This window comes from Arachis ipaensis, chromosome B04 (genome assembly GCF_000816755.2).
Source record: "Arachis ipaensis cultivar K30076 chromosome B04, Araip1.1, whole genome shotgun sequence".
Taxonomy (NCBI): domain Eukaryota; kingdom Viridiplantae; phylum Streptophyta; class Magnoliopsida; order Fabales; family Fabaceae; genus Arachis; species Arachis ipaensis.
The window spans coordinates 94,036,994-94,050,741 of NC_029788.2; the positions used below are offsets into that span (position 1 = coordinate 94,036,994).

Sequence of the window (13,748 nt, forward strand, 5' to 3'; positions counted from 1 at the left end):
TTTTTTTATATGTATAATATATTAGGTATATGTATAATATGTTATACCTCTTATATTTGCATATGGTTAAGTTAATTGCTATGGCTGAAAATCATATGTTGTTGGCTTTATTGACACTTTAACACTTGAAGTTGTATTGTTATGGCTGAAAATTGTTTGTGCAATTCTGGTTGTTGTAATTCTAGTTTTGTGCACTTTTGTTTGCTAGAATTCCTTTTTTTTTGCACTTTTGAATTTGTGCCTGGATTTGTGCATCTGTTTATCTTTGTCTATTGCCCGTTTATCTTTATCTGTATTTGTTTTGAATTTTCCCTTGTTCTCTTTTGATTTGAGTATTGTTTTAGTATGTTCCTTGATACTTTATAGAAAAAAACTGAAGGGACAGTAGCTACAATCGTAATATTTGTTCTAACCTTAAAAATTATTTGTCTCAGAACTTCTGGTGTGGCTATTGCTAACACATGGCTTCTAAAATATGTAGGTAACCAGCAATGAGACCAGTCTGATGGCTTGATGTCGTAGAGCATATGCCCATGATCATGATTATCTCATCAATTCTATTTCAATTAACAGTTGCATTAGATTTTCAGTTTATTTGCTTATAATCTTATATTTTAAATTGTTATCAATTTATTTCCATGTGACAGTTTTATTAGTGTAAAACTTCATGTCACTTTAACAAGCTAATTAATTGACATTTTAATCTTTTTTTAATTTTTATTTATTACCCAAAAATCTAAACCTTTTCAACATTAGGAGCCTTGGAAAAGGCAATTCAACTGGCCTAGTGATGAAAGTAATTTTAGATACAGCAATTATTAAGGATACTACTAATGGTGTCAAGATTAAGACTTAGCAGGTACACCTCCTAATTGATACTTTACTTTTTTATCTTCTTTTAATGGTAAAATTTTTTGGAAGGTATTAATTCATTGCATATAGTTAAAAATTGAAAGTTTTAGTTTTTAATTAATATTTTTTACTATTGAAGACTTAAACTAACAACTTAGTTTGATTAGCAAAACCCTTAGATTTATAGGGTGTGAGTTCAAATCCTAGGGTGGAGATTCTTTTTAAACTTGTAACATAAGTAAACATATCTCATGGTCTTAAAATAGGTATATGGACTAACAAGTACTAAAATATTCATTGATTTTTGGTGTCGAGTTTGCTATATCTGATTAGAAAAGTAGTTACCATGGAAAATTTCACTTTAGCATCATGTGTGAATGTTCATGTTCTTCACAAACCACACCTGACTTATGAGGATTTGCAGGGAAAGAAGGGGATTTGGCTTAAGTTGCCTATTGGGAAAAGGTAAATTATTAGTACTTATCATAATAACATAATATGATAAGTACTAATTAATATCACCACGTCTTTCCCGGATGCTGACAAATTATTAGGTACTTATCATAATATGTTATTCTACTTCTATGCTTTAGGGTTCATCAAATTTCTCGGAGAAATTATTATATTATTCTACTTTTACAGTGGCACAGATTTGTTGAGGAGAAATTATTTGATTGGGAATTTGTCAATGATGAAATAGGACATGATTGTGTTGTGCTAGGTGTTTTTATTTTTCCCTTGTGCCATCATTGAATTTTAACGCAGCATTTTTGCCTCATTTTCTGTTATTCTGGAATGTCACATTTTGATTAATTATATGATTTTTCTCATTGGTATTTTAGATACAAGAAGCTGCTGTGTACAGTCGACCTTACAAAGGATTTCTTTTTCAGCTCCTCATATCACATTATGTGTAGTCTTCAAAGAAACATGTGTGATAATGAGACAGGCCATGTCCTTTATGAGACCATGTTTGTTTGGAATGAATCCTTGACACGAGGAATTAGGAATCACCTCCAGAATGCTCTTTGGACAGTTGATTATGGCGGCTGCAGGTGTAGCTAAAGATCGCAAGTGCACCGCTTTTTCTCCTGTTAAACTGGTATTGGTTGCCTCCGGTACTCATTGGGTTGAACCAGACACCGTGGCAGCAAAAGATGGTAATCTCATTACTGCCGCCACTTATGAAGGGCACCCTGAATTTATTCAGCACTTTATGAAGGCACTAGGAGGCAACATAAGTGGCTCCAACAAAAAAAATCTTTTCTTTGTGGGGTACGTTCAAATGATTTTCAGGCACACAACTCATAGGGACTTAGTCCTCAGAGCACTAAGGTCTTTGTTTATTCTCTTTTCTTTTATTTATTTTAATTTTATATTTAATTTATAATCATCTTTATATTCATTGATACATGAAAAGTAGTAGTTTAGACATGTTTCATTTTTTTTACTCTATTGTTGAATGATTGTTCAATTGGATAGTTAGATCCATTGTTTTATGTACTAATATATTGTAACATTACAGTGTTTGTGAATCTTTAGAATGTATTTGCTGTGTTTTGCTAGAATATTTTTTAATTTAGTATAATTGTGTATTTATTTTTATTTTATAATATTTAATTCATTTAATTAAAAATACATAATTATATATATATAATCATATTATTAAATATTATGTTGTACAAAAAATTATTAGAGTATTATATATATATATATAGAAAATTAAAAAAAAAACAATGAGGGACCTAAGGCTACACTTATATAGAGTAGCTATAGTATACCCAAAAAAAAAAAGGAAGGACTTAAGACTACACTTATAAAAAGTAGCCATGGTATACAATGTGGCTACACTTTACAGGTGATGCAGTAGCGTTGAAAAGCATAGCCTATTCTGGCAAAAATGGAAGTTGAAAAGCGTAGCCTTTGGTCCTGGACAGCATCACTTGAAAAGCATACCCTATTCTCAAATGCCAAAAGCGTAGCCCTTGGTGCAGAAAAGCGTAGCCTTTGAGAATAGGCAACGGCCGAATAGGAATCACCCCAAAAAGCGTAGCCGTAGCCCAAAAAGCATAGCCGTAGCCTAAGGCATCATTTTTTTTTACTTTTGGCTACACTTTTTAAGTGTACCTGAATGGGTGTTTTTCTTGTAGTGATAATGTGAAAACTTAGGCTAGTGACTCTAAGATAGGAAATTGAATTGTTGATGTGGTTGACTGGTTGAGATGGATTGTATTATTATGTATGTGGTTAGTGATTTGGAAGTTGTGTTAGAAGTTTGTATGTATAATGTGATTAACTTAAGTTATGTAAAATAGTTTGTGAGGTTGAATTTGTTGTTGGTGCCATGTTGGGGCTAAGTTGATGTTGTAATTGATATAAGTAATTAATGATGCATATTGTATATTATTGAACTTGACAGATTTGGATGTTGATTGAATTGAATTGTTGATTTGAGATTCACGAAAGTCAGAAATTGGTGGGTTGTCGATTGAATAAAAAAATTTAAAATATGAGTTGGGAGTGGTTTGATTCTGAATGCCTAAGGTTTGGGTTGGTTTTAAAGGGTTTGGAAATTTTATATCTTGAAATTGGAGGTTTGTTAAGTTTTGTGAAAATTATGATTTTGGCCTAACTTTGGCGGAGCATAACTTGGTCTCTGAACCTTAGATTTGTGTCAAACTTATTTAAAAATAAAATTTGGTTCGAGATGTTTATGCTGTTCAAAGAACGGAGGAAAAGTGTTTTAAAATGAGGAAGTTATGCTCGATCAAAGTTTGGAATACAAAGCTGAAAATCCTGGACTTAGCAGATTTTCGAAGCTTCTGCATTACATGCGTACGCGGACCCACCACACGCGGCCATTCATTTCTGTTTGGTGCGCGTGCGTACACGGGCAGGTTCTGCGTCCACGACATGGACCAAAATGCGCGCTCACGCGTACATGTGGCCTACGCGTACGCTTGATCCTTGTTTTCAGCAAAGTGAGTTTTATGTTTTAAAAGGTAATTTTGAACCTCTAATCCTACATTTTTAGTCTTTTAGCCCCTAAACCTTAGTTGTATGTTAAGTGGTGAGAAGAAGGTAGGGAGGAGTGATAACTTGGAGATGAAGAAAGTTGGAAAAATGAATGATTGAGTGAATGAATGTAAGTGAAAATGAAAGAAGAATTATTACTGAAGCATGATTGATGATTAAATGATTACGATTAATTGAGGAAGCGTGAAATGTCGCGAGTATGCCAGAGATGCATATGTGATTAATGTTGAATGTGAGTATGCTTGTATTTTCTCTCTGGTTGTAAGGGTGATAGCGCACCGATACCCTCTAATGGTGACAAGGCACCGATACCCGCTAATGGTGATAGGGCACAGATACTCTCTGATGGTGAAAGGGCACATATACCCTCTAATAGTGACAGGGCACGTATTCCCTCTAATGGTATTAATGTGCAACAGAGAGACTGTGCCCGGGTTAGCTACCGGACACGTCGGATTGGCTATATAACTGACAGATGATACTCATCAGCCACTAAGGCAGGCATGAATCATATTCATCTATATGTTTGTTTGGTGTGTTTTGTTTGGAATGCCTAATTGCTTGAATAACTACTTGCTACTTGTTTATCTGTTGTAAATGCCTTCTACCTGTGATTTCCTTGTATGTAATAAATGTATTTGTAACAACTATTTCTAGTGGCGGTTGGGAGGTTCGGAGGAGTTGGATTGGGAAGTATTAGATAGTCTAAAGACTCTTAGCTAGTTGCCTATTTCATTTTCGTGGTTTAATTATATGTCAGAAGTTCTAGGATTGCCTTTGGCCTTCCCAGGATATTATATGTTAGATATGTGGGCACTGTTACCATACTGAGAACCTCTAGTTCTCACCCCATGCAAATTTTATGGTTTTCAGATGCAGGACATGATGCTCGTTGCTGAGGCATGCCGGACGCTTCTGATTTAGCAAAGATCCTTATCTCTCGGGGCTTTATTTTGGTTATATGTATACATATAGATATTTATTATCTCTATCTCCACTGTTTATGTGTATGCTGTATTAACTCCTCTTAGAGGTTATTTTGGAGAAGCAGGTTCTGTAACTTTGTCATTTTGTCTCTTTTGGGTTTTCTTATATATATATATATATATGTGCTCCATCCGGTTATCTTTGCAAGTTGAGTCTTGAGCTTTGTTATCTGTATTTTGGTACTCTATTGTATATATCCGTGTTAGCATATCCCTTATCTTGCTTCGCTTACGTTATCGCATTCGGGAGTGTTGCACTTTTCAATTTAATAATTTTGCTTTACCCTTTTCTTCAAAAGCTCCTAGTTAAAAATCTTTTTCACTATTATTATATATATAATTTTACTTTTAGAGGTCGTAATACCTCATCACCTCTATCTTATGACTTAAGCATAAGGCTCTGTGTGGTAGGGTATTACATTATGGTATTAGAGCAGTTCATTCCTGTAGAGCCTGGAGAATGGACTGACTATGCTTCTGAACATACTCTGGCTGTGTGTACATGCTATTTAGGGTGTTTGCTTGACATATATAGCATAAATGTTCATGAGCATTACCTTTGGAGATTCAAAGCACTAGACTTTAGATATTAAGGCTGATTACCTTAATATCAATTGTTCGGTGTGGACAAGACCCAAATGGCATCTCGTGAGCGCGAGTGAGGTTATATGGTTGATTCTCTGACTGCTGCTATGCAAGCTTCTACTGAAGGGATGGAGCGAACAAACTAGGAATCATGATGGAGGTGGTAATGGACCTGATGATGAAAGAAACTAAGGGATTCGTACTCGTGCAGCTAGAGTAAAGGTCAATAGTGCTAGTTAGAGAGATATGGAGACTTAAAGAGTGTTCTGACAGAGTATACGAGTGGTTAAGTCCGTAATGGCTTAAGATCAGAGTGGCGCAGTGGAAGCGCAGTGATTTTGGTGACTCTAAAAATGTAGTGATGTTAGAAAAGAGTATTGGGATATGACAATGAATTGAGGATTGACATAGGATCAAGAAAACGGAGAGTGCGTGTATATGGATTTAGGTTAGAATGATTTGACTTAGACTAAGAAATAAGGTAATTGTCTAGTGTTTGAATTAATGTTGGGAGAATGGCAAAATGTATGGTAAGAGGTCGGTTAAATCTGAGAGGGCATATATGAATATTTGAGAGTGAATTTTCGAGGACGAAAATTTTTGTTAGGGAGGTAGGATGTAAAACTCGAGAAATTAGTGAATAATTAGCTAACAAATTAATTATAAATTTAAGAAATTAGAAAATAAAATTTTATAGTTTAATGAGGTAGCACTAATTAAAATAAGAATTTTGACACTAATTTTAAAGAATTTGGCCTAAGATTAGGCCGAACGGTTGAATCGGGCCCAAACCGAATCCGTGGGCCCAACCCACTCACTTAATAAAGTGAGTTCAGATCTTTCTCTCCCCATTTTGCATGCTGAACACGCTGAAGCAGCCATGGGAGAAGAAAGAACAAGCAAACCCTTGGTGTAACTTCAAATCACCATATCTTTTAACTTCGAGCTCCGATCGCCGCATCATTTGCAGCCACGCAACCGTGGCGTCGAGCTCTACAAAGCCCACAACATTATTCAAGAGGTAAGCCACAAATCTCTTCCAGTTTTTCCAGCCCTTGATTTCAAAAATATTGAGTAAGGGTGTTGAGATTTTGAGCTCTTTAATGTTATAGGATCCAATTAGCTTGAGGAAAATGCTTAATCTTGCCTCTTTGATCCATGGGTATGGTAAGAATCCTCAACCCATAGTGAATTCATAGAGTATATGTGATTAGTTATTGAGTTTGTATGTGTCGGTGTTTGATGTAAGGATTTATGTTGATATAGAATTCTTCAATAAATTGAATCACTTCGTTGCAAGTATAGTCTAGACCAACAATGGATTCTCCATCAAAGTTTAATTTTTGGTTGTCACAAGTTCAACCCAATAAGAATAACCGAGAGTATTAGTCCCGGGTCTTTCTTCCTAGGAATTAATTATGATACAATAATTACCAAGACCTAAAGCCTATTACGTTATCTTCACATCGGAAGAAAGTCAAATAAGCCTAGTTAATCCCAATCCATAAGTAATGTTAATGGATACAAGATCAACCAACAACTTTAGATCACCAATCTAAATTGGGTATTAATGACTCAAGATCACCTAATTTCTCTTTCCAAGCCAAGAATTCTCAAAAACTACTCTAAATCCCAACCAAGTATTTTGTCAAATACTTGGAAGGCATAAAAAGAAAGCATGGTAAAATAACAAGAAACATAAATTTTACAACTACCCAATGCAAAAAAATAACAACAATAACTCAATTAAGCATTAAAAGAACATAAAACATAAAATTGCATTAAAGGAAATTAAAATCAACAAAAGTGTTCATAAATTAAAAAGAGGCATAAAAGAGAAATTAACAATGTAAACTAAGAGAACAGAGATGTAGGAACAAGAAATTATAATGAAAACTAATTGAAAAAAAGAATTAAAACCTAAATCTAAGAGACAATTAAATAAAAAACCCTAATTTCTAGAGAGAATAGGGAGCTTTTCTCTAGAACTAACCTAAAGCATGATTCCTACACTAATTGCTCCCCCCTTTCTCCTTCTTGATTTCTGCACCAAATAGCTTTAGAAGTGAGTTGGATTTGGGCCTGTGTGGCTCAGAAATTGCCCCAGCGTATTCACTTTAATGAGGTCACGTGACCAACGTCATGCGTGCGCGTAGGTGATGCGCGCGCGTCGCCTGGCAGATGGCCTTCTCACGCATATGCGTGGGTGACGCGTCCGCATGGCCTTGAGTTCATCAAATCCCCATTTCCTCATGAATTCTCCAATTTGCATGCTTTTTCCTTCACTTCTTCCACCCAATCCTTGCCTTATGAACATGAAATCACTCAACAAACATATCAAGTCATTGAATGGAATTAAAGTGAATTAAATTTAGCAATTTTAAGGGCTAAAAAGCATGTTTTCACTCTCAAGCACAAATTGGAGAGAATTACAAAAGCATGCTATTTCATTGAATAAATGTGAGATAAGTTGATAAAATCCCCTAAATTAAGCACAAGATAAACCAATGTGATTAGTTATTGAGTTTGTATGTGTGGGTGTCTACAATATGTATTAGGCAATATATATGTAAGTAGGTTGGAGCTTGTTTGTGATTTTGGAAGTTTGGAAGTGGATTGCAAGCTGAAAGTTCTGTTGGTGAGGTGTTAAGCCTTGAAAACTTGAGGAAAAAGTGAACTGGAGGTGTTCCGGGTTTTATCGGGGAATCGGCCAAGGTATGGTTTCAGTTTCTCGTATCTAAAATGTAATGTAATGTGAAAACTTAGGCTAGTGACTCTAGGATAGGAAATTGAATTGTTGATGTGGTTGATTGGTTGAGATGGATTGTATTATTATGTATGTGGTTAGTGATTTGGAAGTTGTGTTAGAAGCTTGTATGTATGATGTGATTAACTTGGGTTATGTAAAATAGTTAATGAGGTTGAATTTCTTGTTGATTCCATGTTGTGGGCTAATTTGATGTTGTAATTGATATAAGTAATTAATGATGCATGTTGTATATTATTGAACTTGAAAGATTTGGATGTTGATTGAATAGAATTGTTGATTTGAGATTCATGAAAGTGGAAAATTCGTGGGTTGTGGATTGAATAAAAAAGTTTAAAATATGAGTTGGGAGTGATTTGATGCTGAATGCCTAATGTTTGGGTTGGTTTTAAAGGGTTTGGAAATTGTATATTTTGAAATTGGAGGTTTGTTAAGTTTTGTGAAAATTATGATTTTAGCCCAACTTTGGCAAAGTATAACTTGGTCTCCGGATCTTTGATTTGTGTCAAACATGTTTAGAAATAAAATTTGGTTCGAGATGTTTATGCCATTCGAAGAACGGAGGAAAATATTTTAAAATGAAGAAGTTATGCTCGATCAAAGTTTGGTGTACAAAGTTAAAAATTCTGGACTTAGCAGCTTTTTGAAGCTTCTGCATTACATGCGTACATGGACCCACCATACGCGGCCATTTGTTTCTAATTGGTGTGCGTGTGTACGTGGGCAGGTGCTTCGTATGCGACATGGATCAAAAAGCGCGCTCACGCGTACACGTGGCCTATGCGCATGCGTAACTGCTGTTTTTAGCAAAGTGAGTTTTGTGTTTTAAAAGGTAATTCTGAACCTCTAATCTTATATTTTCACTCTTTTAGACCCTAAACCTTAGTTGAATGTTAAGTGGTGAGAAGAAGGTAGAGAGGAGTGCTAACTTGGAGATGAAGAAAGTTAGACAAATGAATGATTGAGTGAATGAATGAATGTAAGTGAAATGAAAGAAGAATTATTACTGAAACATGACTGATGATTGAATTATTATGATTAATTGAGGAAGCGCGAAAATGTCGCGAGTATGCTGGAGATGCATATGTGATTAATGTTGAATGTGAGTATGCTTGTATTTTCTCTCTGGTTGTAAGGGTGATAGCTCACCGATACCCTCTAATGGTGACAGGGAAAATATACCCTCTAATGGTGACAGGGCACGTAGTCCCTCTATTGGTATTAATGCGCAATAGAGAGATTGTGCCCGGATTAGCTACCGGACACGTCGGGTTGGCTATATAACCGACAGATAAGACTCATCAGCCACTAGGACAGGCATACATCATATGCATCTATATGTTTGTTTAGTGTGTTTTGTTTGGAATGCCTAATTTCTTGCATAACTACTTGCTACTTGTTTATCTGCTGTAAATGCCTTCTACTTGTAATTTCCTTGTATGTAATAAATGTGTTTGTAACATATGTTTCCGGTGGCGGTTGGGAGGTTCGGAGGAGTTCGATTGTGAAGTATTAGATAGTCTGAAGACCCTTAGCTAGTTGCCTATTTCATTTTCATGGTTTAGTTATGTTTATAAGATTTAATTATATGTCGGAAGTTCTAGGATTGCCTTTGGCCTTCCCAGAACATTATATGTTAGATATGTGGGCACTGTTACCATGCTGAGAACCTCTGGTTCTCACCCCATGCAGATTTTGTGATTTTCAAATGTAGGACGTGAGGCTCCTCGCTGAGGCATGCTGGAAGCTTCTGATTTAGCGAAGATCCTTATCTCTCGGGGCTTTATTTTGGTTATATGTATTTATATAGATACTTATTATCTCCACTATATATATATATATATATATATATATATATATATATATATATATATACTGTATTAACTCCTCTTAGAGGTTATTTTGGAGAAACAGGTTCTGCAACTCTATATTTTTAGTTTCTTTTGGGTTCTCATATATATATGCTTGGGCCGGTTACCTTATATGCTCGGGCCGGTTACCTTCGCTATATATATATATATATCCGTGTTAGCTAATCTTTTATCTTGCTTCGCTTGCGTTATCTCATTCGTGAGTGTTACACTTTTCAATTTAATGATTTCGCTTTACCCTTTTATTCAAAGGCTCCTAGTTAAAAATCTTTTTCACTATTATTATATATAATTTTACTTTTAGAGGTCGTAATACCTTACCACTTCTGTCTTATGACTTAAGCATAAGGTTCTGTGTGGTAGGGCATTACACCCAATGATTGATGTTGTGATCTCTGAAAGTAATGAGGTGTACAATTACAAGTCTAGCGGCTTTGACACCCCTGTGTCTTCAGATGAAGAGAAGGGTCCACAAGGACTAGATTTTGATGAGGATACTACATATAGAGATGTTAAGTTTGAGCTTGGGATGCAGTTTGCCACTATGGAGCTATTTAAGAAGGCTTTGAAGGATATGTTTGTTTAGAATGGGAGGGATTGCATGTATATCAAGAACGAACCTGGAAGATTTAGATCCAAGTGTACAGAGGAGAATCGCCCTTGATTGATTTATGTTTCTAAAATTTTTGTGAGCAAAGAATTCAAAATTAAGAGACTACATGATCAACACACTTGTGGTAAAGACTATAAGAGCAATTTGGCTTATAAGAAATGGATTGTTGAGAAGTTAGTGAAAAGGTTGAAGTCTCAACTAAAGCTGACACCTAGAAAGGCCATGGAGCATATGAAGCAACATTACAACATGCAACTAAATGCTAAGATCATAACAAGGGCTTTAAAGGCTGCTAGGTACATTATGCTGGGGAATGAAAATGAACAATTTGGAAAAATGAGGGACTATCTAGTGGAACTCCATAAAAGTAACCCAGGAAGCACTATGCACATGGGTGTGAACCCACAGCCACAAGGTCCACCGTTGTTTGAGAGTGTGCATATCAGTCTAGATGCATGTAAGAGGGGCTTCAAGACAGGGTGCAGACCACTCATAGGATTAGATGAGTATTTTTTGAAAGGGTATTATAGAGGTCAAATGTTATCTGCGGTTACGCAAGTCACAAAAAATCATATGTTTGTGATAGCCTATGGTGTGCCTAAGACTGAGAACACAGATAATTGGAGGTGGTTTTTGAATTACCTAGCTGATGACCTGCAAGCATTTATATTGTTTAGTTGGCACATAATTTCTAATTAGCAAAATATAACCACATACAACAGAATTGGTTCATTAATCAATTTGAAATATAATTCATATTAGTTTATTTGAGTTTCAAACTAAGAAGTATACTATATTGTATGTTGATTGTAAGTTAAATATTCATTATTTTCATTTGAATTATAATTCTCATTAGTCTAACTAGAATATAGTTATCATTAGTGTAACTGATTTTTGAACTAAGCCGTATATTTGTATCTTAAATGTTCATTATTTTCATATGAAGTATAATTCTCATTATTTAAGCTAGCATTATAGTTCTCATTAGTTTATTTGAATTTCAAACTATGAAGTCTATTTGATTGTATGTTGATACTATTCTGAGCAGGGGCTCATAAAGGCTGTTAGTGAAGTTTTGCCCAATGCACATCATCAGAATTACACCTTACACATTTGGAAGAATTGTGAGTTGAGATTTAGGGATAAGAATGTGAAGTTGTATGTCATGGCTGCCTCAAGGTACACTATGCAAATACAGTTTAAGGCTACAATGGATAGGTTGAAGGCAGTAAATTTGGGAGCTTGGGAGTACATGAGCAAGTTTAAGCCTTCTAGGTGGTGCAAAGCATTTTTCAGCCACTATCCAAAAAATGATGCAGTCACCAATAACATCTTTAAGGTTTGGAATGTTGTTATTGTTGAAGCTAGGGAGAAGCCTATTTTGATACTCTGTCAGGAATTAAGGTATTACATAATAAAGAAAATGGAAAAACACAAGAGGATATTGAGGGCTTATACCAGAAAGTTTGCACCAGCACAACAAATGAGGCTAGACAGATACATTAAGCCAAAGAGTCACAAATGAAATGCACAATGGTGTGGTGACAATGAGAAAGTCAAGTTTGACGTAACCAGAAACTCACACAAACTCGGAGTCAACTTGTAGCATCATACATCATATGTAACCTATGACAATTGAGAGGTGAGAAAATAGATATCAAATAATATATACTGTTATGAATTGGATTTAATTGTGTATGTGTTTGAATATGCAAGGAGTATCTTATGTCCATGCTATTGCAGCTATCTCAAGGGTCAGAGTCATGGCTGCTGAGGATTTTGTTTCACCATTCCTCATGGTGGATGCCATAAGAAAGACCTATGATATTTGCATCAACCCTGTGCCTATTGAAGTATTCTAAGAACCTACTGATGCTCCTATACCACTTTCACCATGAATTGTAAGACCAGCTAGTTGTCCAAGAAAGAAAAGAACTGAAGCAAAACAGCCTTCCATGCCTGTGAATGGAGACAAGGTGAGAAGAAGATTCCAAGTGACTTGCCACAAGTGTGGAGAGAAAAGACATTCCTATAAAACTTGTAAGGGGGCTCCAGCAAATCGAAACTGGAAACCTAAAAGGAAAAATCAAAAGAGGATCAACCTAGCCATTGTGCCATTTACTACTACATAGCAAGATACCACTAATGATGATTGAGCACCTGTTGATCCACAAAACCAACTACCTCAGGTATTACTTAATTTTGTAGTTACTTCAGCATGTAGTGTTTTATTCTTATTTGGATTTTGTAATAGATTACTTCAAGTGAAGGCACTAACCTGAATGACAACAATCATAAGGCCTCAATAGAAGACATTATGGTAAGGAATAAAAACTTGACATCATTTTGAAGCCTCACTTGTTTGTGTTTAATACATTTAGAGTTACATATTTTATTCATAGGCTAAGGCAAGGAAAAACAAAAAGAAGATGCTAAAGAGACCCAATGTATCCCATGAAGAAATCAATATTTTACAGTCTACACCTCAACCAGAAACCTCTCATCCTACTCAAACCAAGCTTTTCACCTTTTGTTGGTTTGGTTTTACTATTGTCATCTTTAAAATAAAACATGGTTATATCTTGTGTGTTGCATATTATGACTTTTGGATTAGTAAGATGTTGAATTATAGTTTTATGATAATTAACATTATACAATTATGAATGCCTTTGATGTATGGTATTTTAGGTTGTTTCTGTGATATCTATGTCATTCATGTCAATTTAATCCTAATCTATGTAAGGAAATTATCTTCATGTTGAATACAAAAAAATGCAACACAACTTTTTTTCATTTTTGCCAAAATATTACACTAGCATTATGTCACTCACAGCTGCTAATGCATAATTTTCAATAAAACCCACCCTAAACACATGCCTGAACCATATACAAAAGCTTTTGCAAAACCTAATCATCCACTAAGTGATTTAAACCAGACTGACAACCCAATTGTTACAATAACCCACAATGTAAACAAGACAAATCTATTGTAGTTGTTGACTCTACCAACTTTGTTTCCAGTCTTGCATTCAACCATC

General features: G+C 35.2%; 1 protein-coding gene across 1 annotated transcript; it reads left to right on the top strand.

The window, feature by feature from the left end:
- On the top strand, positions 1,895 to 12,572 carry LOC107636730. The gene is made up of 5 exons (XM_016340224.1): positions 1,895 to 2,127; positions 10,461 to 10,673; positions 10,791 to 11,268; positions 11,759 to 12,224; positions 12,427 to 12,572. The coding sequence occupies exons 1-5, from the start codon at positions 1,895 to 1,897 to the stop codon at positions 12,570 to 12,572; spliced, it is 1,536 nt and encodes a 511-aa protein (XP_016195710.1).

Coding starts and splice junctions, on each gene's coding strand:
- LOC107636730 (XM_016340224.1), top strand. CDS start 1,895: ATGGCGGCTGCAGGTGTAGCTAAAGATCGCAAGTGCACCGCTTTTTCT. Junction 10,674..10,790: donor AAGAAGGCTTTGAAGGATAT/GTTTGTTTAGAA, acceptor AATTTTTGTGAG/CAAAGAATTCAAAATTAAGA. Junction 12,225..12,426: donor CAGATACATTAAGCCAAAGA/GTCACAAATGAA, acceptor TGAATATGCAAG/GAGTATCTTATGTCCATGCT.